Raw genomic sequence first — 21,204 nt, forward strand, 5'->3', positions numbered from 1 at the left:
AAATTTCTCTGTCTTGCACAAGGACACCACACATGCACTGAGCAGACACTCAGTGCAGCAGTATGTCCTTATGCTTTAATAAGAGCAATCACGAAGCCAAGTTCCTCTCAGCATGGTGCGATAGAGCGACTGAAACAGAGAAGAGAGGTGAGAAGACAAGTGTCAGCACGACAGCAGGAAGTAGTGAAATGCCGAGAGGATAAGGAGGTACAACAGAAGGAAACTAGAATGTCCTTAAAGCTGATCTTTGATTTCTTTTGCCAATTTTTTCTATTTTACCACTCGATCTGTTGGTAGATTATTCTCAAGTGAATTGTCATTGGGGGGAGACAAGATTAGAAAGGAGTATATCAGGGGGATAGCTCAGGTTGAGCAGTTTGAAGAGAAAGTTAGAGAGGTAAATCTGGACATGTGCAGTGGAGGGATAGTGGATACACCAGACAAAGGATGTTGATAATAAAGATGCCAGGCAGGAGGAAAAGAGGAAAATCAGAGGAAGACTTATGCAGATGGTTGGTGTAAGAGAAGAGGATGCAAGGGTTAGGGTGAGATGGAAGCAGATGATCTACTATGCTGACCCTCTAAAGGGAGCAGCCAAAAGAAGAAGTGTTATCTGATGACCTCAGGGCAATCACTGTTAAATGGCACACATTGGGAAAAAAAAGCCAGATTTGTTTGAATGGATTATGCATACACTATTTTATCAGCATATATTAGCCTTGTTGACTACCCTTTCTAAACATAATGGCCTTCATTAATGACATCTATTTTATCCAAGTGGTTTTGTGGCCCTATTTGGAATCTAGTGTCATAAACATGTAGGATTTTATTCAACAATAGCTTGACGAAGAGTTGCAAGACTTTGAGATGGTTATTTATTTGCAATGATTTTTTGTTGACTTCTCAGAAAAATGGTCAATAAATAACAGCAACAACAAAACAAACAAATTAAAAAAACATCAGCATTGACGAGTGGAGTTTCACAGCGAGTCCATCACTAAAAGATGACTGACAAGTGCATCATGAGCAGTCTTGTTCTAGACCTGACAAATCACCCATGAAAATCCAATGGAAATGATGCTGTGCTGAGTGTCTGATACATTATGAAGCACTGTTTTGCAGGTTCAGGTATGAAGTTAGGACAACACAGGGGTCAGCACTGTCACCTTACAACAATAATGCTTCGATACAAAGGTGGTGGTCGAGGCCTTTCTGAGTGGAGTTTGCATGTTTTTCTTGTGTCTGTGCAGGTTTTCTTTGCATACTCTGGGCTATAGCTGTGGATTTAATTAAAAATGGTGAAAACCTTGTCATTGATTGACAACTCTGCTTCTCCCCAGTGTCATCTGGGTGTCACCAGCTCCACCCCATCTGCTGCTAAGTAAATTGATGGATGGGTGGATGGATGGAGGTGTGAAATGATCAGATTCAGGGATTATTTCTCAAAGAAGCAACCACATTGGTGTATAGCCTAAACAGCAGCCATCACGCTGTAACCCTCTCTGTCAACCAGCTGTGGTGTATAGCAATATTTACAGAGCAGCACATAGTGTACACACATAGTACATTCCCATGATGCATTGAGGACGCTGCCTGCAGTCAATACATTTTGCACACACGTGGCGCACTCGTTCTTTGTTGTGCTTTCTATGAATGGCCAGTGTGTTTTTAGCAGTCCAGCTCTTTGAAGATGAAAGGCTACTTGGCCTTTCTATCAACCTTTGGTGGAAACCTTTGATAACACAGTGACCACATGGGCGCGCGCACACACACACGCACAGACATTTCCACTTCAAACATTCTTTTCCGTGTCCTGCTCGCCCTCCCTGCACTTGCTGGCGCTCTCTTCAAACACATACAAAGACAAACACACAAATAGCACTTAGCATGTCTGAATACATCACCGAGATTAGCTATTTACTCTACGGTCTTATTCCAAGTCGTCTGATTTGTGGGTGTTGACCTGTGTGTTGTAGTTAATTGTCAGAGTGGCTTGGCAGTGAAAATAAGCTGGTTGGGTTTTTTTGTTTGTTTGTTTGTTTTTCTACACCCACTATTGATTATTAGTCTAGTTACATTTAATTTACAGCTGTTCTTGCATTGCATCCTCCTCTTTCTTTTGCCTTCCTGTACCCGTGTTAGGATTTTTTGATTAGATTCAACAGCTAACAAGAAGCATAAAAAATGAATGAAGCTAGAACGGCTATTTCAGTCATTTTGAAATCATGTGAAACTGAGTGATGAATTTGCTAAAACTATTTTTATACCAAACAATGATTTTTTGTCAAATCATGGTGTCTTCAACTGGTGTTGAAGACATTAGCTAGACCACGTTCACCTGGAGCCAATTTTAGCTGGGCAAGAGGTGCAGTACCTCCAAGAGGTCACAAGTCAGTTGCAGGTTTGACACATCAGAGTTCCAGCCTGGTCTAAATAATTATTTTCATTGTGAGCTTCCTAAGCAGAATTGTGTAATACTCCACACAGAAAGGACCGAGCTGGCCAGAAACCTCCATGCTCTGAGGTGACTGTGCTACCCACTGCAAAACTGCACCATCCTTAAGGAGTATGCCTTCCTGTTTAAAATGTGTTTTGAGGTTATTGCAATTCCCTGCAGCTTTAACATTCAGATAATTAAATACTGTCTAGGGCGGTCTAGAGGTACTACCTCCCCATTTTTAAAAAAAATGTGTCTAGAGTTGTGCTTACCAGACTAATGCAAAGCTGTATGTGATGCTTTATTCCCACAGTTTACAATTTATTAAAGGGAATTTCATTATAAAAGAGGATATGAATGCAATGAAAATGTATTTGCAGTCTAAGCAGAACTGTCAAAAACTGCTCAAATGTCCCTCTCCACAGTCACTGCCACCAGCTCTTTGAGGAACGAGGGGCATACCAATGTGCTTCCAAGCCAGCTGAGAAAAATGTTCTTTCCCGTGTGTCTTGGGTCTACCCTGGGGTCTTTTCCCTGTTGAACATGCCCAGAATAACTCACCTAAGAGGCATCTAAGAGGCATTCTATTCAAATGCTAAACCCACCACAACTGGCTCCTTTCTTGTGTAGGACAGTGGCTGTACTTTAAGCCCCTTTTGAGTGACTGCACTACTCACCCTATCTCTGAGGATCAAGCATTTTGTGTGTATCTGCAATCCTTTTCTGCACATTGCCATAGGTGAGGATAGAAACCCAGATCAGCCAGTAAATTATCAGCTTTGCCTCCTGGCTTTGGTCTCTTTTCCCTACAATGGATCTCCTGGCCCACCTGCGGGAGGAGACGTGGGCTCTTGTGAATTCTGGGAGAAATTCTGGGTGTCAGCTGATCGTCGAGGTCTGATTGGTGGCTTAAGAGACACTTAACATTTTATTGATGTTATAAAAACATTAAAGAGCATACTGGTGCATTTAATGCAAAATATTTGAATCATAGTCACAGACGCAACCAAGGAGACAAGGACAGATAACAGGAGCGCTTGGAGCAGAGATGGTGAGATTCAGTCAGTGATGTGGACAGAGATATTTAGCTGGATTTTAGCTGAAGTCAGCAGGAAGCTGCAGAGGGAGATAGCAGGGATAAATGTTGTTTGTATAATGCGTTGGATTCTCATCAGAAGTGGAGAGATGAGGTTTTTGTTATAGCGATGTTGCTTCATCTGATTCCCCTTAACCATTTGCTCTCCTTTTGCTTAAATGCAGGTGTGTGTGCATTCTGTGTGTGAATTTAAAGATGTACAGTAGAGAGTATCTGTTCCTGGCAGGGAAGAAATTGTTTTCCATTGATTATTCCAAATGACCCACTTTCCATTGTGCACACTTGAATAAAATTATTTTCTCTCAGTATGTTTTAGCTCCAACCAACACCCATTTGCTGTGCAGATGCGTGCATCTGTGTGCACGGGTGTTTTTGCATGTATCGGTGTGCAGATGTGCAGCGTTGCATGTAAGCTGCAAAACATTTACATTAAATAGAAAAGAAAACGAAAAAAACAAAACAATCAATCTAGCTCCTCCCTTGGCCCTGTTACCAAGGTGATACAGAGATTCTATCAATGAGCCAAGGTCCCTGTTGCCATGGAAACACTTATGAATGAGAAAGGACCCGGTAACCGTGGAGACAGTGTGAATGAGGAACTGCCTCATCGGTTTGACACTATTTGTGATGGCAGATGAAATCACCATCATGTTATTACCATCATCGTTGTTACTATCGCCATCACAGTCATCATCATCATCATCATCATCATAGTTCATTATCGTTATTGTCCAATCATCAGTGTTGTTAATGTTTTTTACTGTAATCATAGTCACATCACAGAAATAGATAAAATAATTGGATTTGTAATCGCAGGTTGTTTTTTTTGGCAAATAGTTTCTGTATTGTAATTCCAAAAATACTGACACAGGTACACGCGTTCACCTTTTATATGTAAATGTAGATGTGTTTCTTCATGCCAGCACACAGATGTTTTTGCAGCATGATATACAGGTTTTTCCTTCTACAAAATTCCACTATTCTCCTTTTTATATCAACACAGCTCAGTTTAGAGGGTAAATATTCCAGCTGAGCCACTGTTCTTTTTGCCCTTACATTTAAAATCAGTATTTCATCTATCGAACTCACTCTTTTCCCCCCAGTTGCACTTATGGTAAATGTTTTTTTCCCCTTGTGCAATACATACTGCAAATTTACCATCCTCGACTACATCATCTTCATCTTCCCTTCATGGCTATCCTAACTTGCATTAATGTAGCACTCTGTTGTTGCCAAGCATCTTTCAGGCTAATGTATCCTTGAGCAAAACACTAAATCTGTACTTGCTTTGTTGGTCATCTTGTGTAGCAGAGGGCAGCTCGGTCATTTCCTGGTAAAGCAGCGTTTTCAGCAATAAAATTCACTGGTTTTTTTATGCAGAAAACATAGTAAAGCAAATTATTATTATTATTATTAAGATGCGAAACTACAGTTATTTACTTGCATTCCTGAACTTATTAATTCTGGGCTTTCAGATAAGTCCAATGAGTGTTCTGATTCATTTTTTAAAAATATATATATACTCTTTTTTGCAATACTTAAATACAGTTTCTGCAACTTATAGGTTGAGTTCCCATTAATATAACACTGAGTATTATCTCTGTGTGATATCTGTTCTTTTAGAAATATCATGCAGCTGAAGTGCATTAACGCCTCCTACTAAACTAGGATCCTCTCAGTTACAGGTCAGCGTCTGATGAGGCATTTGATATCACACAATGTCATTACAAGGACCCCAGCCTATACACTCGTGATGAAGCACCAACCACTTGGGGGGTGGGCTTCCTGGTAATACAATACCACATTCGAAACCACAACCAGGCATACCTTCAACCAAAGACCTGGAGTTGGTGTCAATTTTCCGTTCTATTCAAATGTGAAGGAATCAGGCAGACCTTAAACCTGTGATTAAGGCTCTGCAATGTCACTACTAGGCCTCTTAGAGGAACACAGGCAGGTAGAAATGTGTCAGAGAGGCTGGACGAAAGAAAGACAGAGGGAGAGAGATAGAGAAGTGGGAAGTTTGATGATTCACAGTGTGCGTCAGACGATGGGACTGACTACAAGTCTGGTGGCACGAGGGAACATTTTAATCCTCTATACTTACCCATACGCACACACACTTGCTGTTTATGGCATTTATTTTGATGATGAGTGATTATATAGTTGCAGTAGCACACGCTAATATGTGTTTACTCAGAAGAGAAACATCAAACATGTAACAATAAATAAGCAAGTCACAATCTTTCTGTTTTTCACTCTCTTTTTATTTCCTTAATCCCGTTCCTTCCCTCTGCTCTCCATTTCCCCATCTTTCTCCTTTTTCGTTGCCTGGTCGCTCTCTCGTCTTGATACAAAAACACTTTCCATTCAGCCCATCCCTCTCTCACCCTGATACACTCCTCTGTCTTACTTCACTTGTCAGCCGTATCGATCAGTTCAGCTCTTACAGGATTTACATACAGAGCTCACCCAGTTGTTTGTAATGATCTGGCATGGGTTTGTGCATGTATGAGAAAATGGAGAAATGGAGAAACTGCGAGGTTGACAGACATTGACAAGCTCGGCTAGCTTAAATATTGATTCTCTGTGCTCACTTCGGTGCATTTGTCTTTTTCCCTTTAGGATTCTATCTACTGTGGGCTCACAATTCGACTTGCGGACACTCAGGGCTGTGCGAGTATTGAGGCCTCTCAAACTGGTGTCCGGTATTCCCAGTAAGTCGATATTCTTCATCTGAGAAAGATTTGAAAAAAAGACTTTCTTCACCTTTACCTTGAACCACATCTTTGTCGTTGCCTAACAATTGAGAAAGCGATAAGTGCAGAACATCTTTAAATTTTATTTGAGGATCAAAATAGCATGGAGAAGCATTTTGTGTCAAGGTTTTATGCAGCTTCTGTGTTGCTCTGCATAATGCAACAACAAAAGTGGTACTTCTGTGCACACTTTGCTCATTTTTTAAATGTTATAGTGGCAGTAATGTTCTAGCACTACTGCCACTGCAGTGTTATTAATAGCCTGTTCTCCACTATGGGCTTGAACAGGCATACCAGGGCTTACTCATCATAAAAGTCACTTGGGTTTCTATGAAAAGCCAATTAGAGCATCATACCAATAGGTGCTACAATATATATGTTTATGGTTTATTTCACTTCAGCTTAACATGTAAAAGTTTAATGATTGGATATAAATGTGTAATTAGGATATTCAAGTATTTCTTCACAGAAAGGTAGCTTAACTGCAAACTAACTGAAATTAGTTGTAGGATAAAGAGAGCAGACAGATTAAAATGAAAACGTATGAAATGATTCTTCATAAAATCTTAATACTCTATACCTGTGTGCTTTAGGCTTACAGGTGGTGCTCAAATCCATCATGAAGGCCATGATTCCTCTGCTGCAAATTGGCCTGCTGCTCTTCTTTGCCATCCTCATGTTCGCCATCATCGGCCTCGAGTTCTACATGGGCAAATTCCACAAAACCTGCTTCGACAACATAACAAGTAAAGGATTTTGTGTTTACACTTTGGCAATAATTCAGTCGGGATTAAGTTGCTCCAAGTTTTCCTCAGAGAAGAGTGCGCCTGTTCATGCTGAGGCAGACTTTAAATAGTTGCACTGCTGAAATTAGAACTTAAAATAGTACATTTTTGGTATACTGTGCAGTTTCTGCAGATGTAGCCTCAATCAACATCTGAAGTATTTGACGTTTCCTCAAGAGGGATTTAAAATTACTAAATACATTTGCGCATACATGGCATTTGATTGCTCACCCTTGTTTTATCCCACTTTTACGCATGTTTAGAAGAGATCCGGGAAGAGTTTCCATGTGGGGTAGAGCTTCCATCTCGGCTGTGTCCAGAGGACACCGTTTGTAGAGAGTACTGGCTGGGACCAAACTACGGCATCACCCAGTTTGACAACATCCTGTTTGCTATTCTCACCGTTTTCCAGTGTATCACCATGGAGGGCTGGACTGACCTGCTCTACTATGTATGTCAAGCTGAACAGCATTTGCAACACTAGTACACATTCAGCGACCAACTTTTTGGCCACACCAGTGCACCCAGGAAAGCAGAGGATGTTTATGTAAAGGTGTTAAATCTAGCAAGGCAAAAATAAAAGACTTAATAAAGAAAGTCTTGTTCAAGAGAAAAACAAATGTGCCACAGCATGCTAAAAGTCCACAAACCTGCTCTTATCATGTTTGCCTGTTAATTAATCTTAGAAAAAAAATACAGTATCTCATGGTTAAAACCTTCACATTAGCTAAAATATCTATAACAAAACAGCAAACAAAAAAAATCTAATGAAGTGCACCTTAGGTTAGCTTTCATGCTTGTCAGACTTATTTTTAAACAAACTTCTGTTAACAAACTGGAGAAAAATGTACGTTTGACTCCAGTTTGTTAACAGGAGTATTTTCAGTCAAAGCCATTTGAGAGTGCGTTCTCTAATCAAGTACAAAAATTAGACTGTTAAAACCTTCAACAATTTCACCTGTGCTCATCTACCTATTAAACGAGTACCAACAATGCCATCACTCATGTCCAAGACTGAATTGTTCCCTGCTGTCAGGGGCAACGGTTGCCGTGGAGACCAGAGGCAGATGAGGGTCTTTGACTGTTACTGTAGTCATCTGCTTTTCCCATCTCCTTTCCCTCTCCGTCCACCCAGTTCTTTTACCTTTCTCCCTCTGTCCTTCCCTTTCTCCCCTTATTCCTGCTTGTCTTCCTGTGTTCTGTCCCTCTCCCTCTGTGTCTCTCTCCTTCTGTCCCTCCTTCCCGGTGCTGCTCTATATTTAAAAAGGCCTGTTCAGCCCAAGTTATTCTTGCAGCTGCTCGGGAGGGGAGCAATAAAAGTTTAATGGTAGAAAAAGGGTCTGCGGTACACTGGGTACACAGCGGCTTACATGCAGGAAGAAGGAAAGATGGAGGAGACGGGAAGAAAAGGGGAGGGAGGCTATGAGAAAGAGAGCTCGAAACAGGAAAGAAAAGCTGGGTCTCAAGTTGGGATTGATAAAATCACTGTAAAGGTTGTTCAGTGACAGTGAGGAGATGGCTATGGAGAAAGGAATGAAGAAAAGGTTAAACTAGCATTGAAATAGATAAGGGAGGGATGAAAAGGCAGGTGGAGGGCGTTCTTAAGGGGTTCCATAGGAGGAGGAGAGACAAAACAATAAGAACTGAATAAAGAATGATAATGAAAGGATGGTCTGTAAGGGAGAATGGTAGGGACCGAGAGCGAGAGAGCAAAGCATTTGTTATACATTATTTACTCTGTCGGAGCAGCTAAGTAGAGTGGCAGATACGCATTTACTTACTGAGATGACTTAAAGTAAAATCATGTCATGCCTGCTTTTGTTTATGTTTCTATAAGTCGTGGACAGCAGTTTAAAGCACGTTGTTTCCATTCTTTAATGACAACGTCAAAGAATTAGTCACTAGAAAAGCACTAGGTTATTTTTAATTAGGCTATATAAAGCGTATATATGTACATGAACGTACCTCAATGTGACAAAGCAGGTATGTAGAAAATGAATTTTGATGCCTTCAGCTTTCGCAAATCAAAATGTATATATAGCTACAGCTGCTCAGTTTTTCACATGTACCCACTTTGTTGATTTCAATGAATGAAAAAGGGTCATTTAAAAAAAAGAAATTCAACCTTTGATTCAAATTAATAGAAAAGTTCGTCTTCTTAATATTAATCTTTGTTAAACTTCCCAAAGCTCATATTTACAAACCATCATCTAACATTATCTGTTTCTATTAACTCACTTTCCGTTGTATCAAATACTCAAGTAAAGAGCAAAACATTGATTACTGATTAATTATGTTTGTGTGTGTGTGTGCGCATGTGTGTCCTCACGTGTGTTTCCAGAGCAACGATGCCTCAGGGAGTGCATGGAACTGGATGTACTTCATCCCCCTCATCATCATCGGCTCTTTCTTTATGCTCAACCTGGTGCTGGGTGTGTTGTCGGGGTAAGTTTATGTGCATGTGTAAATATCTAAAAAGGAACAGTCTCAGGTGATGAATATTGATATCAAATGATGTCACACATTCGGTGTGACGTGCAGGGTATATACTTGTGTCATGTCTGTCTCTGCAGCGAGTTCGCCAAAGAGAGGGAGCGTGTGGAGAACAGGAGTGAGTTTCTGAAGCTCCGAAGACAGCAGCAGATTGAAAGGGAACTAAACGGTTACCTGGAGTGGATCTGTAAAGCTGGTATGTGTGACTGAGTGCATGCCTGGCAACATTTGACCATGTAAAAACACCTGACATGTATTACAGTGGAATACATGTCAGATGTCATAGCAAATTTCTGCTTAGATATTAACACTCAAAACACTGGAAATTCAGAAGACTTAATATATATTCAGCTGTAATTTTGAAGACCGGCTTGTGTGATGCTGGAATGAAAGTAAACCATCACTTTTTCCTGGAACTTCAACGTAAACACTTAAAAAATAAGGCAAAAAATCTCTTTTTGTGGATTTTGTCAGAAAAAAGCAGCCACAGTAAACATGAGTTATAATCACAGAGATGACATTAATACAATCACTTGCACAAGAGTTGTTATTCAGGGAAATAAGGATCCATATTACATTGTATTTTATAGTTATAGCTGAATACACACTGACACCTTAGCACTGACAAGTTTTGATTAGCTCTTATTAAAAGGTTTCCCATTGCAGCTGCTCTATATGGATGTGCTTTCTTTTTGCCATTTTTTCAATGTCATTTACCTTTAACATAACACATATCCAGTAAAGCAGTGACACACATTTAATGGAACTTATAACACATATTATATCTTAAATATCTTACAGATTACAGACCCTTGGATAGAGAAAATTAGTTTTGTCCACCTCTCCGGCCTGGTAGCTATCTATTAAAGGCAGGAAATGTGAGAGAAAATAAGAGTAAAGGAGGGTCAAAGCGGTTAAAGGGGCGGATAGAGGGGACAGAGCTTTGATCTTCCTGAAAAGACAAATTTTACATAAAAACACAGAAGCTAAAAAAAACAAAAGAGGGACTAATGAGTGAAACAGAGACTATGATTTAAAAAGATATATGCAGATGTTGTGGAACTTACACATAAATGTATAATATATTCACATTTTTGCTTGTGTGTTTTGTAGAAGAGGTCATCTTGGCGGATGATGAGAATGAAAATGAATACGATGGTATCAATTTCCTTCTTCTTTTCCAATATAACATATAAATATGCATAAATGAATAGCTGAACTGTTGTGTTGTGGGTAAATGTATAAATATATTTGTACTGTATAACAGGTTCTCGTAGGAGAGCCACGAAGAACCACAAAAGCAAAGCTGAGCTTCTAAATTCAGAGGAAGGGGAGGGAGACCTGGGAGTAGGTAAGATGTGTTGTGTTTCTCTCTGTCTTTCTACCACACACACACACACACACACACACACACACACACACACACACACACACAAAACAAAGCCATTTTACATCCCTTCAGAGAACATTGCATTTACTTTTGTTTTTTTTCTGCAAAAGCTCCCAAACCCACATTTCTACCACAGCTCTTAACCTAAACCTAACTTTATGATAGTCTTGCTTTAAAACACACTTATTTCCCATTATGACTGTAAAAAGGGAATTTATATCCCCACATTAAGAGTAGCACACAGGAGAAACAGACACACAGTCAAAGGCAAATTGCAGGTACACAGAGATGCTATCTTATCTTGCATATCAGCATTACCTGACCCTCCTCTCCATCCCTCTCCCGCCCTTCTCTCTCCTTTCTCCCTCTCTGCTGCTCTGCACTCCTAATGTTACATTTTCACTGTCCTCGAGCCCCTCATCTTTTTTCCCCCTATCTTTAACCTGCCCTTGTTATCTCATTCCCGTTTCTCTGCTCAAACCATTTTTTCAGCACAGTCATTCAAGGCATTTCTCTAAGATTCTGAAAATGAACTTTTTTTCTTCATTCTTTAGAGCAATAATGGACATGGTGCAACCTAGAAATTTAAATTTCATAAGACAGCTTTGATCATGTGCTACCTTTAAGTGAATTATACATCAATTTGTACTTAAAAAGCAGATTCAGTGTAGGAAGGTTGATTTAATTGTAGTGTTCCAGCAAATAGAAGGTCCATCGATATAGTTGACATCTTTGGTAACCATCCACTATAAAACCATCCACTATAAAACCATCCACTATAATGCATTCTTTTACTCTCCTAATAAGTTACAGAAATAATGGGATGGGATCTTTTGCCTGTATAAAAAAAAGCAAAAAAATTCCCTTACATAGCATTTTAGTCCCAGTGATTGTGTCACCTTTTTGGTTACTCATTGACTTCTTTTCATTTATGTCACAGTGCAGCTGTTGATACAAGATGTGCCTCGTTTATCCTTTGTGAATGGTAGGTTCACCGTTTGCTCGTGCCAGCTTGAAGAGCTCCAAGCTGGAGGGATCGACTTTCAAGCGTCGGGAGCGACGGTTTCGCTTCTTTATCCGTCACATTGTTAAGTCCCAGGGCTTCTACTGGACCGTGCTGTGTTTGGTGGGCCTCAACACGCTGTGTGTGGCTGTTGTGCACTACGACCAGCCTGAACCACTTTCAGATTTTCTATGTGAGTAGGAGGTGAATGCGTGCATACTTAGTGCAAGCATGGGCCGATTATCTCCACAAATGCACAAATACTTTCATCACAGATTATTGGAAAAGGAGTGGGTTAGCAAATTCTTCAGTAATGTGGCTAAATCCATGAAAGAGCTGACCCAGTCATTTACCACAAGCGCATCCAAGCACACACAGTTTTCCTCTCATGCAGACTAAGTCTTGTTCAAAAATGGTTCTGGGACAAATACACACACAGAGACTCGCTCAGGTTTTCACCCTCGTCTCTTTTTGTGTTCTTCCCTCTGTGCAGATTATGCCGAATTCATCTTCCTGGGAATATTCTTGACAGAGATGTTTGTAAAACTGTACGGCCTGGGCAGACAGGCCTACCTCAACTCCTCCTTCAACTGCTTCGACTGCATTGTGAGCCCCTCTCAGCTTGGGTCCACACCCAATAAAAAATAACACAATGTACAAACTCATAAGCGGGTCTATAGGCTTAGGCTTTATATCTGTAGGATGAAAAAAATACATGAAAAAAACCTCTGCTATAGACTTTACACAAACACAAATGTGCCATACTGCATGCTGATGTCTGTCGATTATTTGCTCAGTATAATAAATAACTATGTATGCTTGCATATGCTTAAATTTCTATTAGGTGATATGTGGTAGCATATTTGAAGTCCTTTGGTCCATCATCCAACCGGGCACATCGTTTGGCATCAGTGTGCTACGAGCTCTCAGGTTATTGAGGATCTTCAAAGTCACCAAGTGAGCCACTTGTAATACAGTAATGATTATACATTTAAATAAAGGACATGGTATTATCATCATTTCCATGTGTCTGTTTCCCAGGTACTGGGCGTCTTTGCGTAACCTCGTCGTGTCTCTGCTCAATTCCATGAAGTCCATCATCAGTTTGCTCTTCCTGCTCTTCCTCTTCATAGTCGTCTTTGCGCTGCTGGGCATGCAGCTCTTCGGAGGACAGTCAGTGTCTCTCTTCTTCCCCTTTAACGGCCATGATTTAATTTTCTGCTAACCTATTGGTTTTTGCTAATTGCCAGTTGACCTAAGGCAGTTTTTCAGAGCGCTGGTTTTTCAGACAAACATTTGTTGTGCTTGCCTCTGGCTCTCTCAGTCGTTCTCTCTATGCTCAATGTTTTCTCTGCTCCTATTATATATCTTTTTTTCATTCTTTCACTGCTAGGTTTAATTTTGAAAGTGGCACCCCTCCAACCAACTTCGATACATTTCCCGCAGCAATAATGACGGTGTTCCAGGTAAGCAAAGGAGAGCGATGTACTGTAAAAGGAGAAAAGGGGAGGGAGAGGCTAGTGGAGGGAGAAAAAGCTGCAAAATAGAAGACAAAGCTGGATTAAAGCTAAACGCTGAAAGGACTAAAGAGGATTTGCGCACGAGGAAGTGATATAAAATGTAAAATGCTACTCTAGAACCCTTAAAGATTATTAGGTGGAAGCATAATTCTGCTAAAACTTGTTCAAATATTTAAGTAGTGTGTATAAAAGAGGGTGAGTCTGTTCTGTGATTATAGCATTTTGAGCAAATATGAGGATGTGAGAGTGCTCGTCATAGCCTCGTCTGAATATTTGTGTATGTTTGCCAGATCCTGACCGGCGAGGACTGGAATATGGTGATGTATGATGGCATCAAATCTCAGGGTGGAGTCAACAAGGGCATGGCCTTCTCCGTCTTCTTCATTGTACTCACGCTTTTTGGCAACTGTATCCCTTGACAGTGACATTGCAGATAAGCCTACATGCATGCGCAGCTCTCAGATATTTAGAGTGGAGACATTTGTAGCTGTGTTTTACACATTTTTACTTTACTCTCAGTAAAAATCATACAAAGGTTAAATGCAATTTTTTTTTTACAGTTTTCTTTTCTTTTTTAGGACAGCTTCAAAGGTGGAATAGTCAGAATGCTTCTTTCTACCTATTGCTGTTTGCTTTTGTTTTGTAGTTGCGGTTACTCTGAATAGAAGTGCTACCTTTTTTTTCTTAGCCTGACTTCTTTTAATCTTTCTTTTGGCATATCGACATTGAAGCAACTAGTCTTGCATCGAGACATCGAGACATTGCACAGAAACCATCCAACAAATAACCTGCATGACGATCTGCCTGCAGGGGCCAGGCGCTCTCCAATGGTCACTTGCAAGAGCTTCAGTCAGTGTTGTATTTACTGTTTTATTCACTGACAGCCTGTTCTTCGGCACGGCTGACAAAAGATCAAAGTGAGAAAGTGTAAGAAAAAGAACAATCTCTGAGAAATAGTCATGCTTCTTCTATTCATGCTGGACTGAGGGCAGAGTCGGCTCTTCATCTTCAGCTACAGAGTGATATTATGTACAATCTCAGTTCTGCAAAGGTTTTGATGCAGTGGACAAACCCATACATAACATAGAAACACATGAAATGTTAAAACTAGGACTTTTTCCTGCTTTATACAAAATCTTGGCTCTTTTTGAATTTGGAGGTGTCAAAATGTCTCAAAAACATTGGGATGGGGCAAAAAAAGGCTGGAAAAGTAAGTGGTATAAAAAGAAACAGCTCAAGGAGTTTGCACCCAGTTAGGCTCACTGGCAACAGGTCAGTAACATAATTGGGTGTAAAAAGAGCATGTCAGAGAGTCAGAGAGTCTCTCAGAAATAAAGATGGGCAGAGGTTCACCAATCTGCAAAAAAAAAAATGCAGAACAGTATTAGAATGCTTTTCCTGTAATGATGCAAAATTTTGAGGGCTTTGAATATCTGATCATCTACAGTGCATAATATCATGAAATACAGAATCCAGAGAAATCTCTGTGCACAAGGGACAAGTTATGTAGCGCTGTGTGGAAACACAGGGAAGCACACAGCAGACAGGGACGATGTGACAACAAGCGGAGGAATACAGAGAACCTAAATACACACAGGATCACGAGAGGAAGGGAAACAGCAGGGAACACAGCTGGAATTAATACAGCCTAACAGGACAGGGAAGCAAAACTGAACACAGAGAACACAGGACGAGAGACTGTCAAAATAAAACAGGAAGTATGATAACACTTGACACTGCGAAGCAGACTAACTGAGGAGACAGAAAGGGAACACCGAGCGTGGAGACAAGAGTTAAACAAACATGAAGACAAGGCTGACAAAACATGGAACACAGGAGAGGCATGGAAACAGAACCTAAAGACCAGACGACAAAACTAAGACCAGAAACTACAAATATAACACAAATAAGAAAGACGACTAAAAGAACCAGAACCAGGAATATATACACTAAATCTTCAAATATTAAATAAACCAGAATCCGAAGGGTTCAAATACAAAAACAGGACAAACAGGACAGGACAAACCTGATAATCAGTACTGGATGCTCGCCTTCAGGTGGGACTGAATTAAAAACAGGCATGGTTCTGTCATTCTGTCAATCATTGCATGGGAATGTGAACACTTCTAGAAATCCCTTTCTTTGCCATGCAGGTTAAAGCTCTGCCAGGCACAGTTCGTGATCTAGATTGCTCTACATTTTATACAATGTCCCAATTTTTCTGGAATTGGGATTATAATACTAAAGTCAGTGTCAATCGGTATCTAATCAGCACAACACGGAGATGTCACTGTCATAATCCTAATTGAGATTCTGATAAATCCACTGTCCTGACAAATACTGACACTGACCTGTGTTGTCATCTCTAAGTCGAACCACACACTGTTAAGGGATCTGTATCAGGGATGATACTGTAGCAATAATGATATGCTGCAATCTAATACATCAATTTGCCAAGAGGTACATTATAATATAAGTGGCTTAGCCAATTATTTTATGTACATTTTGTATTCTCTTGCACAAACAATCTCCCAGATGCTGGATTGCTTTTAACTCTGTGTTCAGACACTCTGCTGAATGTGTTCTTGGCCATCGCTGTGGACAATCTGGCCAACGCACAGGAACTGACCAAGGTATAGTACAGTCTAATATGAGTACAGTTTCTTACACTAACACATTAACCACAAATTATCCTCCTCTAATCAATGAACTTTTCTTCTGCTTCCCTCATGTGAATTTTTCCTGCCTTTATCATATTTGGGTTTTGATTTATTTTCTAATCCACATTTGCAGGATGAACAGGAAGAAGAGGAAGCTGCCAATCAGAAGATTGCCCTGCAGAAAGCCAAGGAAGTGGCTGAAGTTAGCCCACTATCTGCTGCAAACCTCTCCATTGCAGCGTGAGTCTCTGTCTCTATTACTTTTGCGTCACCATCTGGGAGTCAAGCACTTATGTCGGACTCAGCACATTGGGAAGTGGACGGTATAGAACAGTTGAGTGTTTGAAGTCAGGAAAACCGTCAATGAACCATAATCTGTTCAAGTTTGGATTCTTAAAACATCACTTCATCACCTTATGAATGTGTGGTGATGTTGGTGATTGCAAATAGTCTTTCATCACAATGAGCATTATTGACTAATTACCCTTCAAAAGTACACAGCCCCTCTTTTTCTTTAGAATTGCAATATATTCACTGATCAAATAGCCTCTTCCAAACTGACTTTTTTCTGTTTCAATATAACATTTAAAGTTCATGAATGTAAAAATTCTCTGTATATTTTGCCATTTTGTCATCATAGTGGAATAAATCATGTCTCCATCTATCTGGCAAAAAGGAAATTGAGGATAGCCTAAACACACATATACTTGCTTCTTGTCCTTCTCTCTGTCGTCTCTTTCTTCTCCTTTACTTTTCGTCTTAGTCTTTGATCCCTTTTCTCTGTACACACAAGGCTCTGTACTTTCACGTCTGGTAAAGTTCACACACTCTGTTCTCACGTGCATGGAAATACGTTCAGCACAACACAGGGGTACCATGTTTGCTTTTAAATACCACACATAATAGCACAGTCGTGTCCTTACCGTTTTGGTGTGTGAGACTCTGCTCACTCATTGTCACTCGCAGGTACAATGAACAAACATGCCCTAGAGTTTTAGCTCAATACACTCACACGTACACATGCTTATTAACATTTCCATCATTTCATGAATCGCTTAGGTTCTTGTTACTGTTTGTGCTGTGTAGTGTGCTTCACTATGAAGTGACCATCTGTGTCTGTGTAATCAGTTTAATTTACTTGGAATTATGATATAAATATGTCTTATTTTCACTACGGTGTATGTGTATCTGTCTGTATGTGTGTGTGTGTGTGGATGCATGTGAGAGTGTAAGAAAAGAAGTTTTTTTGGTAATGTTGGTTTGGTATAATATCCAGCATTTCTTCTCTAGGTTACCATGGTTGTTTGTCCAAATTTATTCAGAAAAACAACCTTCACAAACCATGCTGCCTAATTGCTTGACTCTTTTGAAAGCAGACTGTAGGACAGAGGTTTACTATAGAGTCTCGGTTAAGCTCTAAGCATTGTAGGGCTGCAGATTGCCTTACGTTCTACTGTGCCAGTGTAAATCCAAATCCCTAATTTCTCTGGTGCAAATAAAAGAAAGAGAGAGATAGAGACAGGAAGACATTTAAATTCAAGAGGAGATCGTCCCTGTTTCCCCAAGGAGGGATTTTAAACTTGGGGACATCAGTGGTGCATGAAGAATCTCTTAAGAAGATATGGCAGACTCAGAGAAAACTACGTAAAGCCAGTTGTAAGGCAACACAAGTCCAGTTTGTACTCTCAAAAGGAAATTGCCCTCCCTTAAACAGCCATGCATTCTAAACAGAGTGCAAAGACATTTTAGGAAGTATTATTCTAATGATAGGGAATAATGTTTTAAAAAGTTTCAGCACTGTATTTTCAATAAGCTTAAAGAAATAATAAAAATCATAATAAATTAGGTTGTACTTATAGATTTGGTCCTTTAAATTATTAGCGTGCTATTTTGTGTTATGGAAGAGGATCATGCAGAAATTCTGAATTCAGAAAGAAGTTCATGACCAAAATGTATTAATTTTTTTAAGTGCCCGTAACCCTCTTTAAGACAAAGCAGAGCATTTTATATTTAAAATGTTTATTTTTAAATCTTACTGTAAGCTTTTCAGGGTTTATCAGTTTTCAGTACAGGTCAAAAATATGCAGATATTACATGTTTTATTAAGATTTGAAAACATGTTGTCATAATGCCAGTGTATGTTGTCATGTAGGGTATACCCACAGCACCATATTTTGGTAAGTATTTTTTTTTTTTTTTTAATGTAGCAGCTTCAGTGGAAAAAGCGAGTGAAGGGTAAACATGTGCAGTAAAACTGATCAGCACACAACAGCAGCACTTGGGAAGCAAAAATGAGTGATAGAAGAAAAAATGGATTTTGTTGAGTGTGTGTTTGTGTTTTGTGTCTGTGTACGAAGGGTTGCATTCCAAAATGCTTACATTTTTGACAAAAAATATTCTGAGATTCGCTTCCATTTTTGGATTTCAGGATTATAGTTTACTTTTTTAGTAGTTTAGTCATGTAACACTTTTGTCTTGGATAGTGATCATTTTTTTAGAGTCGGCGCTTTGTGGTTTTTTTCCTGTCTTTTAAAAAAATTCATGGATAGCCCATTTTGGAATGAAATCCTCCTTCTGTTCTTTTGTGTCATCTCACTCACCAGCTGTTTCCCTCCTCAGCAACAAAGTACACAGTGAGTGTCACAACGCTTCTGACCCCTTTCTGGACTGGTATTTATTTATTTGTTTATTCATTTATGACTTCCTTCTGTTTATTGACTTTACAACCATTCCTTGCTTTTTTCATGTTTTAGATCTCTATCCTTTTCTTGGCCCTTTGTTCGTAACGTCTTTTCTTTTTCCAAATTATTGTACATATCTGGCTTTTTTTTTTAGCTTTTTCTTTATGTTGGCTTATTTTTAAAAGTACTGTTTCTGTTGCCTACGGCTGTTGCTTTATTGTCATTGACTGTTGGCCCTGAGAGAAAAGTGAGTTAAAGTTGGTAGAAATTTTGGAGGTTAAGAAAGGAGGCGGTCACTGACAGTTTGGAGGTATTTTTATCTCATCTTTTTGCAAAAACAAGAACTCAGTTATTCTAACTAATATAAATCATTCAATTCAGCTCAATGGCTATTTTTGCTCTGCACAAAATCTGTCCATTAAATTGTATGTACTTTAGCATGGGGTGATTAGTTGTGTATAATTTGAACAAATTCTGACCTTGCCTCAGTGTTATCCTCCACACTGTTTCCCACGTGGTTTACCAAAATAGGGCCGTCCTGCCTTGTGCTTTGGCAAGCTGTGCAGATATCCAAAGCATTGTTCTGTTAAGAGCTGCCTTGTTTTATAGGTCCAGTCAAATGACCCTTTAAGTGTCTGTGGCCCCCAGTGTGTCTTCATGTCCTTGCTATTTGATGTATTTATGTGTTGGTTTCCACTTCATCATTCTCATCTCTTTGTGCGTTCATTTGCATAGGATCAAGTCTTAAAGCAGGTCTTAACGAGGCCAATCCCTTTCTCCCTTTTCCACCATGCTTCATTTTGCAGCAAGGAGCAGCAGAAGAACCACATTAAGGGAGTCAGCAAGTCAGTGTGGGAGCAGCGCACCAAGGAGCTGAGGAAGCAGACTCTGGCATCCAGCCGCGAGGCCCTCTATAACGAATTGGACGCTGATGACCGCTGGAAGGCAAGGACAGGGAGGGAGGAGCACAACAATGTAAAGGAAAAGGCAAAAAGGGCCCCTAGACTTGTGCTATCAGTGTACACAAGTTATGGCCACGAGTGTTGATGATGACTTTTATTGGTTTTGATTTGTTCTTGTTAATCATTTATCGGTGGCTTATTTACCAACTATGGTCTAAATATTGGTTGGAAATTTTCAATATATAACTGAAATGTAGGTCTTCTAAAGTTTTGCCTCCTCTCATGAATTACATATTTTGAAATTATTCCTTCTGTGCTGTTCCGCTATCCATTCGATTCCTTGCAGGTCAACTATTCACGTCACATCCGTCCAGACATGAAGACCCATCTGGATCGACCCTTAGTGGTGGACCCCCATGAAAATCGTAATAACAACACAAACAAGACCACTGCCAACAACTCAGACTTCTGTGTCAGCCAGCACCATCCTGAGCACCATGGCCAAGTAGGAGGGGATGGTGGAGGAGGTTCAGGTCCACCCAGACCTCCCATGGAGCGGGGAGAATCCACGGAGAGTAGACGGAGCCGCAAAAGTGAGCATCACCACAGCTCTCATGTCCGTCTGGATGCTACAGTTATTCCTGGGCCGGGTTCAGAGGAGAGGCTACCCAGGCGCCATCACCACACGCGGACTGGGAGTCGAGGAGGAGGGCAGTCCGAACACAGGAAGCCAAGGTCACATCGAAAGAATGCTGAAGATGGTGAGGATGGCGGGGGAGGAGCTGGAAAATCTGGAAGACATAAGAGCAAAGGAGTGGATGGGAGTGGGGAAGGAGGAGAGCATGAGCGAGCAGGCAATGGCGGTGAGAAGAGGTCAAGAAGAAGCCGTCGTGGAAGCCAAACAGAGGGCGAGGGGAAGCGGATGTGCTCACACAGAAGGAAGTATGTCATTCATTTTTCATTTTCCAGTCATCCTTTTTGCAATCTCCTCTAATCTGATGTCTGTAATTCTTTCTTTGACCTCTTCCTAGGGACTGCAGTATCCCAAACCTATCTACCACACGGCCCATCCAGAAGAGTCTCTCAAGGCAGAATAGCCAGTACAGTGAGGACATGGACAACCTCATGAACACCAAACTGGTGTCTGGTTCTACACCACCTAGCGAGGGTCGCCCCTATCCAGTGGCCAGTCACACTGTCACCCCTGGATTTGGATCTGCCCTTCATCTTGCTAACAGTGGCACTCGTGGAAGTTTGGTCACTTTAGATAGTTATGGGAATGTCGGACATCACCGTGCCAACAGTGTGATCAGGCTGCCCCACCCTGATTATACTGCTGTGGACATGCCCATTTTTCCATCCACCAATGCCATACTGCAAGGTAGGGGTGAATGGATGTGTTTTTCTTTTCTTTTGTATTTCTTCTGCTACTTTATAGCTCTTTACAATGTTTTCCTCCCACCTTCAGTTAATAAAAA

The 21,204-nt window shown here is 40.4% G+C and overlaps 1 protein-coding gene across 1 annotated transcript; it reads left to right on the top strand.

Annotated features, from left to right (window-relative positions):
• The first annotated feature begins 4,072 nt into the window (after positions 1-4,072).
• On the top strand, positions 4,073-21,198 carry LOC120439847 (voltage-dependent P/Q-type calcium channel subunit alpha-1A-like). The gene is made up of 20 exons (XM_039611127.1): positions 4,073-4,143; positions 6,159-6,250; positions 6,886-7,038; positions 7,341-7,528; positions 9,419-9,522; positions 9,651-9,766; positions 10,684-10,728; positions 10,838-10,921; positions 11,950-12,156; positions 12,457-12,569; positions 12,808-12,920; positions 13,005-13,136; positions 13,357-13,429; positions 13,774-13,891; positions 16,049-16,116; positions 16,277-16,383; positions 19,631-19,769; positions 20,073-20,668; positions 20,758-21,102; positions 21,195-21,198. The coding sequence occupies exons 1-20, from the start codon at positions 4,073-4,075 to the stop codon at positions 21,196-21,198; spliced, it is 2,868 nt and encodes a 955-aa protein (XP_039467061.1).
• The last annotated feature ends 6 nt before the right edge of the window (positions 21,199-21,204 follow it).

Source organism: Oreochromis aureus, linkage group 4, assembly GCF_013358895.1.
Source record: "Oreochromis aureus strain Israel breed Guangdong linkage group 4, ZZ_aureus, whole genome shotgun sequence".
NCBI classification, from domain to species: Eukaryota; Metazoa; Chordata; class Actinopteri; order Cichliformes; family Cichlidae; genus Oreochromis; species Oreochromis aureus.

Coding starts and splice junctions, on each gene's coding strand:
- LOC120439847 (XM_039611127.1), top strand. CDS start 4,073: ATGGAAACACTTATGAATGAGAAAGGACCCGGTAACCGTGGAGACAGT. Junction 7,039..7,340: donor CTGCTTCGACAACATAACAA/GTAAAGGATTTT, acceptor ACGCATGTTTAG/AAGAGATCCGGGAAGAGTTT. Junction 7,529..9,418: donor GGACTGACCTGCTCTACTAT/GTATGTCAAGCT, acceptor GTGTGTTTCCAG/AGCAACGATGCCTCAGGGAG.